Source organism: Prinia subflava, chromosome 23 (assembly GCF_021018805.1).
Source record: "Prinia subflava isolate CZ2003 ecotype Zambia chromosome 23, Cam_Psub_1.2, whole genome shotgun sequence".
Classification (NCBI taxonomy): Eukaryota; Metazoa; Chordata; class Aves; order Passeriformes; family Cisticolidae; genus Prinia; species Prinia subflava.
Genome location: NC_086269.1, coordinates 6,635,550 through 6,655,438, shown reverse-complemented (window position 1 = coordinate 6,655,438; position 19,889 = coordinate 6,635,550). Strand labels below are relative to the sequence as shown.

Genomic DNA, 19,889 nt, shown 5'->3' with positions numbered 1-19,889 from the left:
CCATCGTTCCCCACGGGCTGGACCCCAAACTAACCCCAAACCCCCAGCAGGACGAGAAGTGGATGTGCAAAGGCTCGGGCTGGGGCTGAATGGAGAGGCTCTGCCGAGCCCCATCCCAGCCGAGCAGCTGCCGCCGTCCCAAGTCTCCGGCGAGCAGGCACTTTGGAAATCCCGGGGGTCGGAGGAGAGATCTGCTCCACATTCCTCGGCTGAGAGCTGGGACAGGGCCAAGCATCTCCCCGCTGCCTGCAGCTGCTCCCAAATATGTTACGACTTGTCACGGCGGCAGGAAGGGATGTCGGTGAGCCTGGAAAGCAAGAGGGGATGTGGGACGGTGGGGTGCCTGGTGGGGGCGGGAGGGTGGCTCTGACTGCAAGTGGCATTTGGGGAGTCTCCTGTACTGAAATCCCAGAGGGATGATACCTGCTGAGCCCTGGCTTTCCCCCACTTTTCTCCCCATCAGTGGGATGGTCCCAGCACCCTGGGCTGTGGATGCTGCTTGGAGCACCCAAATCTCTTCACCAACCCCTAAATCCAGGGTTTTCTGCCCTTCCCACTGGGAGCCGGCCGGCACCATCCCCACCATCGCTTCACCAGCGTGGACAGGGCGCAGCGTCATGCCCCAGGCAGGGATGTGCAGCCCGTGTGTGCTAGCAGGGAACTGGAACATGCACTGATAAAGGCTCTATGCACTGGGAGGGACACTCTCCAGGCTGCAACATGCTCACGTGTATCCCCAAATCTCAGCAAATCCAGACCATCAGGCGTGGTGGGAAAGTCAAACAGCCGAGGCAGCCCCTGGATGTCTCTCCGTGACTCCGCTCCGTGGACCTGGCCACCGGCTTGGGAAGCTGCCCCAGAGGAGCAAGGACAAGACCTCTTCGCCGGGATTTTCTCAATGGAGGGGTATTTTTAGCTCTGGGCTGGCGGCTGTGCTCCCCGCCAGCTGTGTCGGGGTGAGCCGTCCCCGCGGGGCCCCCGCCGGCCGGGGGAAGGTCACCCGTGACAGATCGCAGCACGTTCTGCCCGGGGCTCACACAGCGTCGCTTTGTGTTGCCTCCCAGCCGCCACCATCCATCACAGGATAACCTGACAGCCGGCAGCAGAGCCCTAATCCCCCCTCGGCTCCGAATTACCCGGGGTGCAGCCTCAGCCGCCGCGGGCATCCACGGGACCGGGGAAAAGCCACGCTCTCCTGTCCCGCAGCAGGTGTCTTTGTGGGGTGGGGGCGGCCATAATGCGAGCCTCCCTGTAGCCCAGACACGGGGTCCCTTGATGATGGATACTTGCTCAATGGGATTCATGATCCTTGATTTGATGTTCACTGGGATGAGGCCGCTGGATCCACAGACCCCAGACCCCGCCATGTCCCTCTGCTGTGTTCAGGAGGGATCATCCACGGCATGGAGGGGCTGAAGGAGCTGCAGAGCTGCTGTTGGGTGGGCACAGTGTTATCCCTGCGTCCACATCACTGGATGAGACCTCCAAATGGAGCTGGAGCGAGTGCAGCTGCTGGGGCAGTCCAGCTGCCAGTGGATACCTCTTCCCAGTGCCCACCCCACGCAGGCACTGAATGGCCTTTCCTCCCCATCTCCGTGAACTGTCTTCTGTCTCCCCTGCACACTCAGCTGTGGGGCACAGTGGCCTCGGTGGCCTGTTGGGGCTGGCATGTCCCACTTCTCCAGCTGGGGACACGCAGCCAGCGGTGCCCCACCAGTGCTGCCCCTGTTTATGAACTGACAAATGCTTGAGTGCTCTCTTGTGCAGGTCAGCCACGTGCCCGTTGAGCCCGTTATGTCACCACTGTGTCTCTCACCCTCCAAACATGCTCCTGCAATTCCAAAAAGCCCGTTTATACCAGGGTGGTCCTGGCACCTCTCACCCAGGGATGCGGCTGCAGCTCAAGGGGCTCACTGGGGTCATGTGCACCAAATGCCACAGATAAAGGTCCCCATGAGGGACTCAAGCCGCTTGAAGTGATGGTGTGGGGCTGATGTGAAGATCTTAGGCTCACATTGTCCACTCCTAAAGCCTTCACTCCTGCCTTAGGCACCTCTGCACACCTGAGGGATGAATCCTGCCTCTTCCCAACACTTTTAGTGCTTTTACATTAGGCAAGGGCCAAGCTGATGCTCTGATTTCTTTCCTTCTTGAGTGTTTTGGAGTTTGACTGACTGGGGAGCACAGGGGTTTTGCCGAGGGTGAGCCTCAAGGCTGCAGGTCCTGCTTTCCTTAGTACAGACTTTTGTAGATGTTAAAACCATGGGGACAGCAAATCCACAGGCCTGGGACCCCAGGAGAGCAGGAAAGCTCCTGGCCCCAAAGAAATCACAACAAGGAGAGAAGAGCATCATGACAGGTTCCAACAAGGGGAGAAATCAATCCCAATGGAGCAAGGGTGCTGATAGTGGGCGCAGGGAATGTGCCACAGCCCAGCCTCTCTGAGGAGGGGGAATTTGGTGAAGGAAAATCCCGACAGGGTTGGCCCTGCACTTTGCTGACATTCTTTCCACTGACCGATCCCTCAGATGGAATCTGGCCTGGAGCAGGAATAGGAGGAGATGGGAGATGGTTTCTGGTGCTCCAGATGAAAAAAAAATCCCCTCTGAATTAAAGACAAAGCTGGACCAATGTAGCCAAGCCATTCGAGTCAGCAGGGAAGGACTGGGGATGGGTTAAAATCCCCCTCACACTACTGCTGCTGGGTGTGCCTCAGTTTCCCTATCAGGAATGCATGAGCAATGTGTCTTTTCTAGGAGAGGCGTGCATCAGGATGGCATTGGGGCTTTGGTTATCCACAGGTAGAGAGGCCAGCTGGGAGAGGGTCGAGCCCAGCCTGGCTCTGCTGGAACCTAGAGACATGTGGGAGAAGGTGTCCTTTGGGTTTGGTGCATGGGAGAAGTCATGAATGTGGATTTTGTGACAAATATGTGATAAGGGACTTGGCTGGGCACACCTTGAAGAAGCCCACAGCAGAGGAAAGGTTGGGCTTGGCTCTGTCCTGCCTGCTCCTGCCTGCTCTGTTCCTGTGGGACAGGCAGCAGGCAAAGCAGCTGGAACTGGGCTGGTGAGCATGGAGAGGGGTGTCCACAGGGACGGCACTGGAGCCCGGGGGTCTCCCTGCATTGGGATATCCCTCCCAGGGCTGGACTCCAAGGCTTCCCCGAGGCTTCAGCAGAAGTTGGACCAGTGTGACCTGCACTGGGGGGCCCACGGGGATGGGGCTGTGGGGAATATGGGGCAGAGCGGGATTGGAAGGTGGTAAGGGCTGGGAAGGGGATGATGCTGTGCTGGTGTTAGGTTCCACCCCAGGAAAGGCACAGATTTGGGATGCCATGGGATTCAGGGGAGCAGCATAGAGGGATGGGGGTGCCCTGGTCAGGCAGATTGGCGATGAGGCCACGGCGGCTCCCCCAGCCCAGCCGTAACTGAAGGGACCAGATGATGTGGGAATGCCGTGGAGGCGGGTGGAGGAGCTGGCAGCCGCCGCTGTCCCCAGTGGCACCTCGGAGCTCACACAAAGCCCTTGTTCGGGTCCAGCCGAGCTGCCCCCCCGCCGTGCCAGCCCCCCCAACCCCGGGCCGGGCACTGTAATCCCCGTGGGGAGAGCACATAGAATGAGACGGACAAGTTTTGATGTGAGGCAGCAGCTTAGGGTGGGCTCAGGTTTCCTTTGGGTTTTCTATATTTATCTCCGTGATTTAATGCCAGCGCCGGGGTTTAAATGGCACCAAGCAGTTGGCGCGGGGAGAGGGAGCAGCCGTCCCCGAGCCGCGCACACGTCCCCGAGCCGCCCATGGAGCTCTTCGAGACCAACCCGTACTTCTTCCCGGAGCAGAGGTTTTACGATGGGGAAAACTTTCTGGCGTCCCGCTTGCAGGCCTACGAGCCCGCGGCGTTCCCCGAGCGCGCCGAGGCGGCCCTGTGTGCCCAGGGCAGGGTGGCTCCGGAGGACAAGGAGGCGCTGGCCGAGCACTGTCCCGGGCAGTGCCTGCCCTGGGCCTGCAAGGTGTGCAAGAGGAAATCGGTGTCCATGGACCGGCGGCGAGCGGCCACGCTGCGGGAGAAGCGGCGGCTCAAGAAGGTGAACGAGGCGTTCGAGGCTCTGAAGCGCAGCACCCTCCTGAACCCCAACCAGCGGCTGCCCAAGGTGGAGATCTTGCGCAGCGCCATCCAGTACATCGAGCGGCTGCAGAGCCTGCTCAGCTCCCTCAACCAGCAGGAGCGGGACCAGCGGGACCTGCGCTTCCTGCCCGCCGCGTCCCAGCCCGCCGTGAGTGTCCCCGGCTGTTCCCGGGCCCCAGCCTGGGCTGGCAGCGGGTGCGGGGGTGGTGCCCGTGCGGGGATGCGTATGGGGGTGACACTCCGAGGGGTGATACCATTTCGGGGTGACACTCCACGGGAGAAGGGCTGTATAGGACTGATGACCTGTGTGGACAATGTCCTGTGGAGGTGACTTTCTGTGGGGTGATACTCTATGGGTTGATGCTCTATAGGGGGATGCCAATTAGGGGTGATAGTCTGTGGGGTTGATGCCTGATGTGGGATCATTTTGGGGTGCCATTCCGTGGCAGAGATGCTCTTTGGGGTTATGCCCTATGGTGGTGACACTCTGTGGGGTTGATGCCATATGGGAATGACGTTCTATGGGGGTGATGTCATTTTGGGGTGCCATTCTTTGCAGGTGACACTCTATAGGACGATAAGGACACTTTAAGGAGTCATTGCCATTTCAGGGTGAAGCCCTAGGGGAGTGATTCTCTGTGGGGACATTGCTCTGTGGGGGTGATTCCCTGTGGGAGTAACCCCAGGCAGAGGCTCTGGGGCACTGGGTCCTGCTGGGGTGGGGAACAGGACCCCAGCTCTGGGGCGAGGCAGACACTGCCATCCTGGGACACTGCTGGATGTGTGAGTGTGTCCTGCACGGGGCACAGAGACAATGATCCGACCCTGCCGAGTGCTCACATCCCTGCGGGAAAGAGGTGGCTGCCACTGTGTCCCTGTGAATATGTGCACTGGGGCCATGCATGTGAGCGACACATGGGCCTGGGTTGGGGAGGGGTGAGAATGGGGAAAATGAAGTAAATAACATAGAACTAAACTAAATGAAAATAATAACATAACATAACATAACATAACATAACATAACATAACATAACATAACATAACATAACATAACATAACATAACATAACATAACATAACATAACATAACATAACATAATTAAATACTAAATACGAAAATAGAAATACAAATATGAAATATTCAAAAAATATAAAGCATAGAATGTAAAATAAAATTAACACTCTCTGCTCACATCTACGCCAAGGAAGGGATGAGAGGGGTGGCACAGGGACACCTTTGGTTTCTAGGACTGAAGGGGCTGATTTTGGACACTGGCTGATGGCACTCAGTAGGTTGTGTCCTGCCACTGTCCCCAGGGAGCCAGGACCTGTCACTCCACAAGAGTTTGGTCATTTAACCAAGTTTTGGGGGGTATTTTCATCTGCCCTCTGGTTCCTGTGGATGGCTGGGCATGTGCTTCCCTGCTGCTCTGAGGTTTGGATCTGGGAATGCACAGAGAGATGAAATTACAGGTGCAGGTGTAGGGAGAGAAGATCAATACAGATGGAATAGATAGATATAGGGGGATGTATTGGTATAGGCATTGATGATATGGGTTTTATAGATCTAGAGATCATACAGATAAATTAGATGGAGACAAAATTGATATGGATGTAATAGCTATTGAGATAGATACAAATTATAGAGATAGATTAAATTAATATATATAGATAATATAGGCAGTGATAAAGATTTTATAGATTATCTATAGATATATAAAATATAAATGACGTACAGGTATATCTATAGATACTGATTATGGAGATGTAGATAATGTAGATATGGATAATAGAGATACAGAAATAGGTAATGTAGATACGGATATAAATATGACATATAGATATATGGAGATACATATAGATACATATAGATATGGATATAGATATAGATACAGATACAGACACAGATATCAATATGGAAGGACTTTATCAGAGACCCAGAAGAGGGAATTCCCCATCTCCTTCCAGACTAAGGGATTTAAGGGCCAAACCAGTAGGTATCCAGGTAGTCCAATTTAATGCTGAATAAAGGAATGAAAAAGTATTTAGGCTCCATCCTACATATTTATGGGACTTCCCAGTATCCACTTTAATGCCAAAATCCACTTGAATGTCAGAATCCAATTTCCACTTCCCAGAATCCACTTGAGTTTGCAAATGTGCCCAAAACCATGCTGAGCTGTCCCTTTGTCACTTCTGTTCTGAGCTGCCCCTTCTCTCAGGTGTCATCAGGGATTCACATATTGATGCAAAAGCCAATATTTTGGGGAAAAAAAATGTATCTGTAAGAATTTCCTGCTTTAATGGGAAATAAGTCCAAGTGTTAATTGATTATCCCATGTTGCCTTGAGCTTGCAGATCCAAATTGCCATTCTAGTTTGCTGCAGAGTTGAGTCCATGGGGTTGCTCATATAAATCATGTTTGGGGTTTTACCTGAGCTGACACCCACTCCTAGATTAAGACACACTCCAAAAAAAGTGACTTCTGAGCTTTGCTGAATAATGTTCTCATTTTTCATGCTGCCAGCTCTTTTCTCCAAAATAACCACTAAGCCCCAAATCCACAAATCAAACCGCCAAAACCTTTTCCAAATCCTCCCCCACGGGATGGCCTGAAGGCATCCTGACCTGTGTAACTTTTTAAAATTCTCAGCAAAAAGGTGTTTTGCCCAAGCACATTTGTTCGTCTCCACCCCTTTTTCATAATCAGTGGGGAGATGCTTTTTACCTGCAGTGAGAGGGGAGCCCCACTTCTCTGTGGCTGTATCCCAAAAAAAGGAGGTTTTTCAGCCTTTATGGTTAGGAAGCACCAGGCCCTGATGGGTCCTGGGGACCCTGTGTGTTGTTGGCTTCTCCAGGTGGGGAGGGACGTGCCCCCCTCTGTCGTTATCGTTTTTGGTCGGCATGGAAATAACGACATGACTCTTGATATGATGATGAAATGAGAGCAATCTTTATTCTTCTAAATTCTCTATTTATAGAGTACTTCGGTACAATTCATATGATTGGTGTTTAGATTCTACACCCTTTTGTAAACATTTCTCTTCCCAAGGTTTGTTCCTCTTTTATTTTTCTCAGGCCACTTTCTCAGGCCTGTGTGTAAGTATTATGTGAATGATTTCACACAGACACTGCTGCTGTCTGATGCCTAAATTCAGACCATTGTCAGCATGTCTACCTCTCCACAGGGGTGTCGTGCTGTGGGGTGGGCCCCCTGGGGTGTTTGTGGGGTGCTGGTGGAGTTTGGCCATGCTGGGGGAGGTGACACATGGTTGCTCTGGGCTCCTGCAGGCAGCCAGCGAGTGTGGGTCTGGCAGCTCCTCCTGCAGCCCTGAGTGGAGCAGCCAGCTGGAGTTCGGCACCAACCCTGCAGGTAACGTCCTCCTCACCTCCCAGGGGCACCCCACGACCTTGCTGGGCTCTGCAGGGAGTGGGAACAGCAGGGACACTGCAGCTCTGGAGCAGAGCATCACTGAGCCAACACCCCCGGGCAGGAGATGGTTGGAGCAAAGGACAGAAGGAACCTTGTCCTTATCTCCCCATCTCACTGCTGCAGATGATGATCTCAGAAATCCTACAGCACCTCCTTGGCTCAGTGCTCAGCAATTTAGGGTTCTCCCAGCCCTGATTTCACCAAAACACCAACCCTTGGGAGCTGAGATATTGGGCTGCAGCAGCCTGGGCCCTGGTGCCTTCATCCCCAGCAGGAGTTTCATCTGTTGCCATCTCTTGGCTTGGCTTTGCTATTTGTTGCTGGGCATGGATGGGCAGTGCTGCCCCAGCCCCCTTCTGTCCCTACACCCCCTCAGCAACTGCTGATCTTTTTTTCCATGCTTGCCATTATCCTCACCCCTGCCAAATCCACCTGTTATTTTCCCCAGAAGGCAGAAACTTAAATCTCATTTTCCAGTGGAGATTAAAACCTATAAAGGGTCCAAAAGTTCTACTCCCTGTTGCTCCCTCATCCTTCCCCAGGGTAAGGGCTGGCAGCAGGTCCCTGGGTCACTCTGGCCATGTGGGGGATCATGGGGTCATAAAATCGTAGAAAAGAATCAACCAATTGTTCCAGGTGCAGAAGATCATCAAGTCCAACCCTTAGCCATGTTCGCCACTAACCTACATCCCCCTGAGCAGAACCAGGAGCCACCTCCAGCACGCAGTTCCCATTCCCAGCAGTGTCCTCACCACTCTGTCTCCCCAGATCACCTCCTGGCCAGTGAGGCAGCCGAGGAGCGCAACCTGCACTCGCTGTCTTCCATCGTGGAGAGCATTGCTGTGGAGGACGTGGCTGTGACGTTCCCAGAGGAGCGGGGTCAAAACTGAGCTGGCGCAAACCCCGGCGGCTCCTCGAGATGGTAACGGGGTGGGAATGAGATGCCAGAAGGGCCCAGCCGCTGGAAATCACATCCACCCCTCCGGTGTCGTGGGCTGTGTGGCTGACACCACTCGAGTCCCTTCCCACTCCTTGCGGAGCGCTCCTGCTGGGTTGGAAGAACAGGCAGAGGTGGGACGGGACAGAGCCGCAGAGGCCGCAGATCCTGCAGGGGCTGCTCAGGGCCAGGCCCTGCTCTGCTGCCTGCCGGGGACGGGCGGGGTTGGGGCCAGTGTGTGTGCTGGGTGCGCTTTGCTGAGTTTTCCAGATGCTCCTTGACCAAGGTGTCTCTCCGGCCAGTGTCCGGTGGTGCCGACCCGGAGCCCACCTGTCTTTTCTACTGAACGCTGTGTGCAGTTGCCATTTAGGGTTTTTTTAATTATTATTTTTGCTAACTTATTTGGATTCTTTTTTAAATAAAGGCATTCTTGTTTGGATGGCTTGGGTGTCCTGCCTTGTGTAGGTCTCCCCAGTTCCACAATCCCCAAATCCAGGTTGGAGATTTTCATATCAGTAAATCCAGCTGGACCTCAGCACAGTCACTCAGCTGGGAACTGAGTGTGCCACACTTCAATCAGCCCTACACAGACCAGTGATTTCACTGGTGTTTAACTGGGGTCCAGCCTTGTACCCCAAAGATCTTGAGGGAGCTAGAAATTAATATTTTATATTTGGGCTCTACAAAGAAGGCTCAAAGCCAGCGCTGTTTTAAAATCCTGTTTATTGGAGCACACATACATCCTTTCCTGACCTGATCCAGGGTTTGGAGTCCATGCAGTACCAATAATATGACGAAAGAAATAGGGCATCGATATAAAGGGCTCACTGACTCTTCAAATTAAAAAAATATTTAATACTGTATTAGGCAAATGATACACCAAAAAGACGTTGTGACTGTAGAGTCTCTCAGATATTGCACTTCCAGACAGCACATGATAAGTATAAGGTCATTCCAGCCATCAATAAATATCACATCAGAAATAGGGGCCACACAAGGCAAACGTGGCATGAGGAGACGAAGAGATCCTACCCTACGGGGAAGAAATGGGAAGAGTTAAGAGCCTCCTGGATTAACCCCTGCCAGGAGGCAGGAGGGGAGAGCATCTCCTCTGCACCCAGAGGGGAAGGGTGGCACGTCCCGGGGGCAGGGAGGGCTCCCGTTGTCTCCCTGGGCACCCAAGGAGGGTCCCCTCTCCCATGGGTGCCAGGCACTGTCCCTGTGAGCCATGTGGGGCGGTCCCAGGCACAGCCCCCCCAAACAGGGCACCTGACAGCACCAAAATCAGCACCTTGCTCGCCCAGCCCTGGGCAGTCACCGCTCTCCTCAGCTCACGCTGGGCCCGCTTTGTCCCACCCAGCACCAGCCCTGCCGCTGCCCCAGCGGCCCCGAGGGCAACTCCTTGCCCAGCCACCCTGGAGGGAGGATTTTCACGAGCCTGAATCTTCCTTGGCTTCAAGTCCTGTGGGCAGCAGCATCCCTGATGCCCAGGGCTCAGGCGACTCAGTCCAGCCCCGTGGCAGATTGGCAACATGAACCAGGCAGGAGAGAGGCTTCCAGACATGGCAGACACTTTGGGGGTGTCTGTGCTGCTCCCCAGATTGCACCACGCCAGGACAGCACCTGGAGCAAATCCTTGGCCCAGCCAGCATGGGGAGAGCCAGGCCACGGCGGGAGCCACGGGAGCCGGGGGAAGCAGGGGGTGCACGAGCAGGAGGGACAGATCCTGTTGGTCCACAGCAGTGAGAGTCTGTGGGTCTGGGCTGAGGAACAGGCACAGGCTGGGCTCTCGTCCTGGAAGGCAGCCAGCACGCGGCATACGGACACGGGGATTTGCTGAGGAGCAAAGTGGGAAAGGCCCCGTGAGGATGGTGGCTCAGCTACCCCGTGCACCCCCTGGCCAACAAAACCAGATGGAATCAGCACTGGATCCTCCTGGCATGGGGTAACCATGGCCCAGGGCACAGCAGGATCCCAAAAGCCTCCCTGAAATGCTTGACTGTTCTTCCCTCACCCAAGGGGGACCCTCATGGGATGGCATCCTGGGGTGCCCAGCGGAGCTCTCTGTCCAAGAGTGGACAAACTCTGTGAGCCTTGGGCAGCAGCATCTCCCCCACCACTGAGGTCTGCCTGGCCCTCCACAGCCAGGCAAACCCTGGGGAGGGCAGCCCACTGACTGAGTGCTGCTGGGGCTCCTGCTCTGCCCCTGGTCCCCAGCCAGCTCCAGGGCCTCACACTCACCCAGGGCCTGGCTCCCATCTCGCTGACCCTCAGCACGAGTACGTCCGGACCGTCGAGGTCTCCAGCCTTGGGGACCCAGAGGCACCAACTGGAAGGGAACCAAAGAGCAAAGCAATTAGTAACTGCTCCAATTAGCCCCCAGCTTCCCCAAACCCTGTGTTTATTGAGCAGCATCTCTGCACTGCAGCCACATAAAGATGAGGGTCAGAGGAAGCGCCACATTTGGCCAGCTCAGATGCTCCTGAGGTTCCAGGGTATTTGGGAAATTGCCACTTGCCATCCCTGCTCCTGGGCAGGGAGCACCCTGATCCCTGTCTGGGTGGGATTCTGTCCCAGGTTTCACTGTGTCCAGCCAGGTAGGAACTGCAGCTTCCAGGGATGGGGTGGAAAAGGTCAAACAGAAGCTTGACCCAAACTGTTGGATGGAAAGCTGGGACATTTGAGCAAAACTGGAGGCAGAAGAGCTGAGCCTGAGGTTTGGAGCTGGAAGGTAAGCGCACAGCTTTTTAATTCTCATTCCCACCCTCATTTCTGAGTCTTCTGAAGCCAGTTTTGTTCCAGTAGGGAGCAGCTGCTGCCTTGGGATAGTGGGACCAGGGTGCCTGGTCTAGGGGACAAATTGGGGTGACCTGGCTGGAGGTTCTGCCTCCCTATGGCTTTGGAAAGGACCAAGACACCTTGAAGAAAAGAGTTGTGTGGTGGGGGCAGATCCTGGGACATAAAACAGGACAACCAGCAGCATGGGCAGCCAGGGTGTCCCAGCAGGTCCTGCCAGCCCTGGGAGAGCTCAGGCAAAAGGAGCCAGCTAATACATCCCTTTGGAAGTGGTTCCAAAAAGGCAGAATGGAGAAAACTGGCCCAGACTGGGCTCCTGCATCCTGGCAGCCCCTGGGTGACATATCCCACTTCATGCCCCAGTCCTGGCCCCTAACTTGTCCTTGTAGTTCAAAACCAAGCAATCACACACAGGTCTGAAGTAACCCTTCCAGAAAAACCATTTCCAGCAGGCCACAGCTCCAGGATCACATGGATTGAGCATCTTGGGTGACCAGAAAGCTTCTCTTATCTCCCTCTGCTTCCCTTCCCCTTCCTCCTTCTCCTTCCCCTTCCCTTTCCCCTCCTCCTTCTTCTCCCTGTCCCTGTCCCTGTCCCTGTCCCTGTCCCTGTCCCTGTCCCTGTCCCTGTCCCTGTCCCTGTCCCTCTCCCTCTCCCCTTCTATTGCCTTCCTCTTCTGGTGGCACATCCTTCCCCACATTCCCCAAACTCTGAGCGGGGGTGGGAGAGGACCCTCTGGAGAAGGGCTGACCCACCTTCCGGGGGCATTTTCTTGGCTGGAGCAGCTGGAGGGGGCAGTGGTACGAGGCTGGTGACACGGAAGCCGGCGGGGAGGGTCTCAGCAGAGCCGCTGAGGAGGTTGATGCTGTGCACGTCCCGTGGGCGGAAGCGCTTGCGCCAGGACGGTGTCCGACGGAAGGTTTTGTCATCGCCCTGCAGGGAACAGTGGGAGACACCAGCTAACAAGGGTATTGATGACCAGCCCTAGCAAAGTGTGGGATCAAACTGAGCCAAGGTCATAGGACATCTTGCTGGGATCCCATGGCATTGGCTTTATCCTTTCCAGCTCATCTGTCTCTTCTCTACAGCCTGCCTGCAAAGATGCCTCAGAGACATCAACACAAAAGTCCCATTAAAGACTCCAAAGGATGCTGGGCTCATGGCAGAGGAGCTCCAGCCCCCGGAGCACCTCTTCCAGACTTGCTCCAGCAGCTCCACATCCTTCTGATGTTGGAGTCTGGGGCTGGAGGCAGCTCTGCTGAGCGGGGCACGGGGGCAGAATCTCCAATCTCCCCCTGCCCTGCTGCCCACACTGGAGGATCAGCCCAGCACAAGGGGGGTTCTGGGCTTGTAGAACGTGTGGCCAGGGCATGTTGAGCTTCTCATCCACCAGCATCCCCAAGTCCTTCCTCAGTCACACAGGACATGGAGAGGTTTGGCACTCACATCATCCAGCCTCCGGTCTGTACCCAAGGCGAGCAGGTTGTTGAACTCCCTCTCCAGCACTTGTCGAGCCTGCAATTAACCAAAAAATTATGATCCCCATCAATGGGGAATGTGCTTCCAGCCCAGACTTCTATCCCAGAAAAGCCTGAGTGTGACAGAGAGAGCCCCCATGCCATAGGAGAGCTCTGCTTTGAGAGGCAGAGCTGAGTTGGTGACAATGGTGCGGTCACACCACAGCCATGTTCCACACTGGCCACCCTCGAAAATCCACCAAGGATGCTGCTCCTACCTGGGTGTTCTGGGTGGGGATCTGCAGCACAAGGGCGAGGCTGTTGTGGTCAAAGTTCTCGTCTAGGGCCAGCAGGGCCCCGTGCACGCCACTCTCCACCAGGTTGTTCCCATACTCGCGCAGCCCGATGGACTGGATCCAGTGAATGACCTGGTCATTGGTCCACACCAACACATCTGCACAACAGCAAGGGCACAGCTCAGGGCCACCTCACACCACACTCGTGGCTCTGGGGAGGTCTGGGGGTGTCCTGAGGCCTTTTCCCTTTGCCCCAGGATAGTCCTGGGACTCTCCTTCCCAAGCCAGCAGCAAAACCAGGAGCTCAAGTGCCACAAATAGCTCAGTTCAATTTACCAAGCTCAAAGCTGAAATAACAGGCAGAAAACAACTGTGAAAATTAATCCTAAGAATCCTAAGAATCAGCATGGCTGCTGATGTAATTAGGGGCATTACCAATAATGAGATGTAATCCAAGCAGCAGCCAGATGCATAGGGAATCTCAGGACAGTGATGAGGAAGGGGAGGCTGAGCAAGCTGGGGATGTCCCGAATAGTGAAATTGGCAGAGAAGATCATGGGATGCTCAGGCAGCATCTTTGCTTTCCCCTCCTCCCTCCTCATGCCTGCCTGGGGTCAGCTGATAAAGGGACTTCGAGCAGCCGGAAGGTCCCTCAGGAGAACAGCCCTGTGGGCTCAAAATGGGTTAAAAATAAGAGACAGAAGAGAGATCAGCCCTGGGTGTCTCCTGGGCAGTGTCTCTTCTCCTGTTCTGGAGCTGGACAGGGGACGCTGACCTTTGATTTCATGTTGGGTCTCCTCTCGCCTCCTCTCGAGCTCTTTGCGGTCGTAGTTGAGCCTCTTGAGGCACATGATGCCATACTGGAGGCTGGTGCTGCAACAACAGACGGGACACAGGGGTCACCCAGCCCTCCAGGGGATGGGGATGGCAGGCACTCAGGTGGGGACGCCCTCTCTGCATGCTCCCCGCATGCCCAAAGGATGCTTCAGGCCAGGGATGGGTCAGGACACAACCCAAAGCTGGAAAATGGGGAATGTCCCTCCCTTCCCTGGCAATTCCTCACTTCCTCAGTTTGAGCCTATTCCAGCTGCCTGAGAGTGCACAGATCCAAACAATCCTCACATTTGGTGGCTGGAGAGGGAAGGGGAACCAGCCTACAGGGGCTGCTCCAGGCTGAAGGGCTCACCCCTGGAGGTGACCCTGGCAGGCCCATGGCTCAGAGTGGGCAGTGGGAACCCCGTGGCAGGGCTAGATCCTGGTGTTGGAGCCATGGCTGGGATGGTACAAGCCTTCTCCCCCTGCACTGCTGGCAGATGGCAGTGGAGCACCAGGTAGGATGAGCCTGAAGTTTTGCCCATGGTTTTCTTCACAGCCAGGGCAAGGCCTGGTCCTCTGCAATCCTGCAGCAGGGAGCGAGGTGAAGGAGAACTTCTACCCGTAAGAGCAGTGCCAGCTCAGGGCAGCGAGTCCAGCCTGGAAGAGCCATCCAGGGCTGCCCAAGACATAGGAGAACCCCTCAAATCTCCCCCTCCTCTGCTCCATGTGCACGCCGGGGCACCCCGGGGGCCAGGACTCACCGGTGGAAGCTGTCCACCATCTTGAGGTGCACCCGCAGGTCCTTCTTGGTGAGGTGGTCCAGCATCCGCGCGTCCACCAGGCACTCCATGAAGTAGCTGCGGTACTGGGGGAGACCCAGGCTGGGCAGCCACTCGTTCCCAATCCACTCGTGGTTCATGTCCCCATAGGCCAATGTCTGCAGGGAAGCACATGGAGAAGCTGGGGAGCACCCAGGGCTTGGCGGAGCTGCAGACTCCCAGGAGATCAGTGACAGCCCAGGAGGGTCACTGTCCTGAGACTGAACCCTGGCCAGAGGAGTCGGCCCTGGGGGTTACTGAAGGAGTGGAGGGAACAGTCCTGCTGGCTATGGTCTGTGTCCTACTCATGCCCCCCCAGCAGACAGAGAAGTACCAAAAGCAATGGCAAGGTATAACTGGACTTTATCAGCAGCTGCCTCTGGAAAAAGCACATTCATTGAAAGACAAAATACCTGAGAAACAGGTTCCAGTGCATTCCTAACTGATTTTTAAGAATCTCTACTTAATGAATATCTATTTTATGACTTCAAAACAAAAACAACAAAAAAAAGGTCAGTTTTGGGAAAAAACTCTCATCCATTCACTTCCACTGCAGACTGATTTTGGGTCCAAAAATGAATGAAAATTCACCAGAAGGAAAGTAAAGTACTTGAGAGGGATAAAACCAGAAGAGATGGATCCAAGTAGGACTCTTTTCTCACACCTTTTTGCTTAATAAAAATAATCTGTATGGATTTGGGCTACAAAATAGATGAAAAGTAAATGTGCAGCTGGAATCCTGCTTGCATGCAGGGTGGTCACACAGGTGGGGGTTTTTAGCACAGGTTCTGGATCTCACAGATGTTCCAGGAAAAGCCACTGCTTGGAGCAGAGAAGGGCCCAGGAGGACATCCTGTACCTGAGAGACCACCCAGAGGAGCAGCCATGGGGTTCAGGTAAAGGCTCCAAGGCCTTGGAGAACATCAATGCCCCAGATATTCCCTGAGATTTCCACCTTCCCCCCAGGACCACCCCATGCACCACCCACGGACAAGGGTGGCCCAGGGACCTCACCTGTGCCCAGCTGCCTTCCTCTGTGTCCTAAGTGTGACACGCAGCATGTCAACAGAAAGGACAGTGAAGTTAGTACCTGGTGGTGCTGCACAGGGACAGGGCCTGCCACACACACTGAGCATGGGAAGCCGCAGCAGAGGGACACTGAGGGGACAGGGCCCACTCCTACGGGTTGGGGTCCTCAGCCTGGTCCCCAAGGTGCTGGGGACACTCTGATCCCACTGGGCCTGGTTCCCAACCCAATCTGTAACCAAGAATACAGCATGGAGGAGAAGAAGAAGGAGAGGGAGAAGGAGAAGGAGAAGGAGAAGGAGAAGGAGAAGGAGAGGGAGAGGGAGAAGGAGAAGGAGAAGGAGAAGGAGAAGGAGAAGGAGAAGGAGAAGGAGAAGGAGAAGGAGAAGGAGAAGGAGAAGGAGAAGGAGAAGGAGAAGGAGAAGGAGGAGAAGGAGAAGGAGAAGGAGAAGGAGAAGGAGAAGGAGAAGGAGAAGGAGAAGGAGAAGGAGAAGGAGAAGGAGAAGGAGAAGGAGAAGGAGAAGGAGAAGGAGAAGGAGAAGGAGAAGGAGGAGAAGGAGAAGGAGAAGGAGAAGGAGAAGGAGGAGAAGGAGAAGGAGAAGGAGAAGGAGAAGGAGAAGGAGAAGGAGAAGGAGAAGGAGAAGGAGAAGGAGAAGGAGAAGGAGAAGGAGAAGGAGAAGGAGAAGGAGAAGGAGAAGGAGAAGGAGAAGGAGAAGGAGAAGGAGAAGGAGAAGGAGAAGGAGAAGGAGAAGGAGAAGGAGAAGGAGAAGGAGAAGGAGAAGGAGAAGGAGAAGGAGAAGGAGGAGGAGAAGAAGGAGAAGGAGAAGGAGAAGGAGAAGGAGAAGGAGAAGGAGAAGGAGAAGGAGAAGGAGAAGGAGAAGGAGAAGGAGAAGGAGAAGGAGAAGGAGAAGGAGAAGGAGAAGGAGAAGGAGAAGGAGAAGGAGAAGGAGAAGGAGAAGGAGAAGGAGAAGGAGAAGGAGAAGGAGAAGGAGAAGGAGAAGGAGAAGGAGAAGGAGAAGGAGAAGGAGAAGGAGAAGGAGAAGGAGAAGGAGAAGGAGGAGGAGAAGGAGGAGGAGGAGGAGAAGGAGGAGGAGGAGGAGGAGGAGGAGGAGGAGAAGGAGGAGGAGGAGGAGGAGGAGGAGGAGGAGGAGGAGGAGGAGGAGAATAGGATGAGGCTTGGGCTGGAGATGGCACCGACCCTGGGGCTCGTTCATGTTTCCTGGGAAATATGGAGAGTTCTTAGGTCCCCCCAGTTTAGATGGATGAAAGAGCATTAAGCTTCAGTACATCTGTCACAATCTGCAGACGGCTGCCCAAGGCAATTCGCTAATTTTTTATTAGCTCTTTCCTCCTTTGCCAACCTGTGCTGGTTTTCTTCATTCTCAGAGAACCTGCCAAGGGATAGTGGCACATCCCAGCTACTCACAAAAGCTTCAATAAAATGCCTATTTCAGAGAACCCCAAACTTGTTTGAATTGGAAGGGACCTTAGAGTTCATCCTATTCCACCCACGCCATGGGCAGGGACACCTTCCACTATCCCAGGGTGTGCCAGCCTGGCCTTGGACACACAGTTCCCACAATCCAAAATGCTGCCCTGCTCTGAGACACAGACAGCGGATGATCAGGCTGCAGAGAAGGGAGTGTGGCTCCATCTCTCCAAAGGAGCCAGAGCTTTTGGGAGCATGGACACATCCCTGCAAGGGACCCTAAGCTGTCAGCCAGTGGCAGGGACACACAGTGGGGACAGTATTTGGGTGTGTTGAGGTCAGTGGGGGTTTAGACCATGACGTGCGTGCAGAATGATTTGGGGATCTCATGTGTCTCAAGATCACTCCTGGGTTTTGTCTTTAACTCCCAAACAGCCAGGCTGCTCTGGAAACCCAGTGAGATCCACAAAGGAAAAAAAATCTGATGGGGTTTAAAGCTACTTTTAGAAATTGTGGGGACATTAAAGGTTGAAAGAGGGTTTCTAAAGAGCTGTAGGGTGCTGGCCAAGCGCTGATGTGAGGGATGCCCTTCCCTCTGGGTTAACACACCTGGAGCTGCTCGGACCCTGACACCCCAGGGGCTTCCCCCAACACCCTGGGGGCTGCCCAGCCTCACCGTCTTGGTGGAAGTTGCCATGTTCTCCATCTCCTCATGGGTGACCCAGACATTTCCAGAGGACTGTAGGGAAAAGAGCAGAGGGGTCAGAGCAAACCACTACAGAAACATGGCCTCAGTTCACAATCATCGTGGAGTCATGGAATCACAGAATTAGTAAGGCTGAAATATCAAGTCCAGCGCTCAACCCAGCACCACCACTGTGTTCAGCACTATCCCATGTCCTCGAGTGCCACATCCACTCATTTTTGAACACTTCCAGGGATGGTGACCCCACCACTGCCCTGGGCAGTTGTGGCAGGGCCTGACCACCCTTTCCAGGAACAAACTTCTCCCAATATCAGCCTAAACCTCCCCTGGCACAACTTGAGGCTGTTTCCTCTTGTCCTGTCCCTGTTCCCTGGGAGCACAGCCCGACACCCCCAGCTCCCTCTCCTGTCAGGGAGTTGTGCAGAACCAGAAGGTGCCCCCTGAGCCTCCTTTTCTCCAGGCTGAGCCCCTTTCCCAGCTCCCTCAGCCACTCCTGGTGCTCCAGACCCTTCCTCAGCTCTGCTCCCTTCCCTGGACACGCTCCAGCCCCTCCAGGTCTCTATTGTCATAGAGGGACAGCGCCCAGAACTCCCCCAAGATTCCAGGTGTGACCCCAGCAGTGCCAGCACAGGGGATGGGGACTGCCCTGGGCCTGCTGCTACCACAGTGCTGGGACAGTACAGGTGCCCTTGGCCTTTTTGCCCTGAGCACACCTGGGCTCACCTGGCTTCATGTCCAGCCTCTGTCAGCACCAACTATGCTGGAACCAATACAGGCTCAGGCTGGTGGAGGATCAGACCACCCTGTGCTTGGAGTTGTCCTAGGGACACCCCACATCTTTGCAGCTCAGCCTACTGACACCCCACTGCCTGAGAGGATGCTGGGCTGTCACACAGAGCCGAGCAGGGACCTTCATTCATCTCCTCTTCAACTTTAGTGTGATGCTCAAGGAGTCTGCAGGCCTGTCCACATCAGCTGTGGCCCCAGACACAGCCCTCTGAGGGGGACATAGCAGCCTTCCTTATGCCAGCTTCAAGTCTACAGATGTGACTTGGCTTTCCTTGGCCACCATTAACCCCTCAAGGCCCTTTGGGACCAGCAAAAGACACAATCCCTCCATCCTACAGAGGGCAGGGATCTGCAGTTGCTCTGAGGTGCCCCAGGAATTTCAGATGGAAAAGGCTTGTGCTGAAATGAATGGGAAAAAGGCTGCGTGCAACCAAGCTGGCTCTGTACCTCAGGAACATTTGGATTTCTGCTCTTTGGATGGAGTTTTATCCTCTCCAGGGCAGCCAGCCCCTGAGTTCTGCTCTTTGCAGGCTTGGCCTCCTGCTGACAGTCCCATATGAATGGCAGAAGCCTTGAAACTGGAAAGAGCTTCACGCTTCCAGCCAGTAATGACCTTTGTGCTGGAGGATGAGCGTCCAGTGGTTTGACCAGCCCACGAGGGGACACCACCCCCTCCACGGCCACCGTTTGCCACAGTGGTCCAAGGAGAAGGAGGGCAAGGAGGGCACGGAGCAGGCAGTGTGGTGCTCGAGGGGCCTGGGGTGTGCAGGGAGCACTCACCGTGCGGGAGGTGGGCGGTGCCGAGGGGCTGGTGAGGGACACCATCTCCTGGATGGCCAGGCGCAGCTTGAGGCGGTGCAGGGCGTTGCTGATGCCGATCTCCCGCTGGATCTCCGTGTCCGACAGCGCTGACATGATGGCCCCGCTCTTGACGTTGGCCCGGCATGCGGCCACGTACCAGGCTGGCATCCCCACCCAGAGCTGGGGACAGGGACAGCAGTGACTGCCTGGCACTGCCACCCTGGCTCCCGTGCCAGGGGCAAGGCTGCCCTCTCTAGAGCCCAATATCAAAACTGAATGTCCACATGGGAATCTGGGTCTGGTTGTAGCTGGCACAGGTGGCCTGTGGGCAGCCCAGCTCCCCCTGCCTGATGACAGCACAAGGAAGGAGCACCCACGGAGCTTCTCATAGAACCATAAAGGTTGGAAAAGCCCTCTAAGATCAGTTCTAACCATTCCCCCAGCAGTGATACATTCTCCAC

The 19,889-nt window shown here is 54.9% G+C and overlaps 2 protein-coding genes across 2 annotated transcripts in view; one reads left to right on the top strand and one right to left on the bottom strand.

Annotated features, from left to right (window-relative positions):
• The first annotated feature begins 3,796 nt into the window (after window positions 1–3,796).
• MYOG (myogenin) lies at window positions 3,797–8,447 on the top strand. The gene is made up of 4 exons (XM_063418661.1): window positions 3,797–4,242; window positions 4,318–4,349; window positions 7,420–7,497; window positions 8,326–8,447. Exons 1-4 carry the CDS (start codon window positions 3,797–3,799, stop codon window positions 8,445–8,447), a joined length of 678 nt encoding a protein of 225 aa, XP_063274731.1.
• A 753-nt stretch (window positions 8,448–9,200) lies between these two features.
• Window positions 9,201–19,889, bottom strand: part of PPFIA4 (PTPRF interacting protein alpha 4) — a 62,666-nt gene continuing 51,977 nt past the window's right edge. The window contains exons 22-31 of the mRNA XM_063418706.1: window positions 19,408–19,855; window positions 17,809–17,871; window positions 15,692–15,718; window positions 14,621–14,796; window positions 13,819–13,916; window positions 13,026–13,201; window positions 12,737–12,805; window positions 12,046–12,223; window positions 10,736–10,823; window positions 9,201–10,330 (exon numbers count right to left, since the gene is read on the bottom strand). Of these exons, the coding sequence (XP_063274776.1) occupies window positions 10,765–10,823; window positions 12,046–12,223; window positions 12,737–12,805; window positions 13,026–13,201; window positions 13,819–13,916; window positions 14,621–14,796; window positions 15,692–15,718; window positions 17,809–17,871; window positions 19,408–19,855 (1,294 nt within the window). The 3' untranslated portion in view covers window positions 9,201–10,330; window positions 10,736–10,764. The remainder of the gene's footprint in view (window positions 10,331–10,735; window positions 10,824–12,045; window positions 12,224–12,736; window positions 12,806–13,025; window positions 13,202–13,818; window positions 13,917–14,620; window positions 14,797–15,691; window positions 15,719–17,808; window positions 17,872–19,407; window positions 19,856–19,889) is intronic.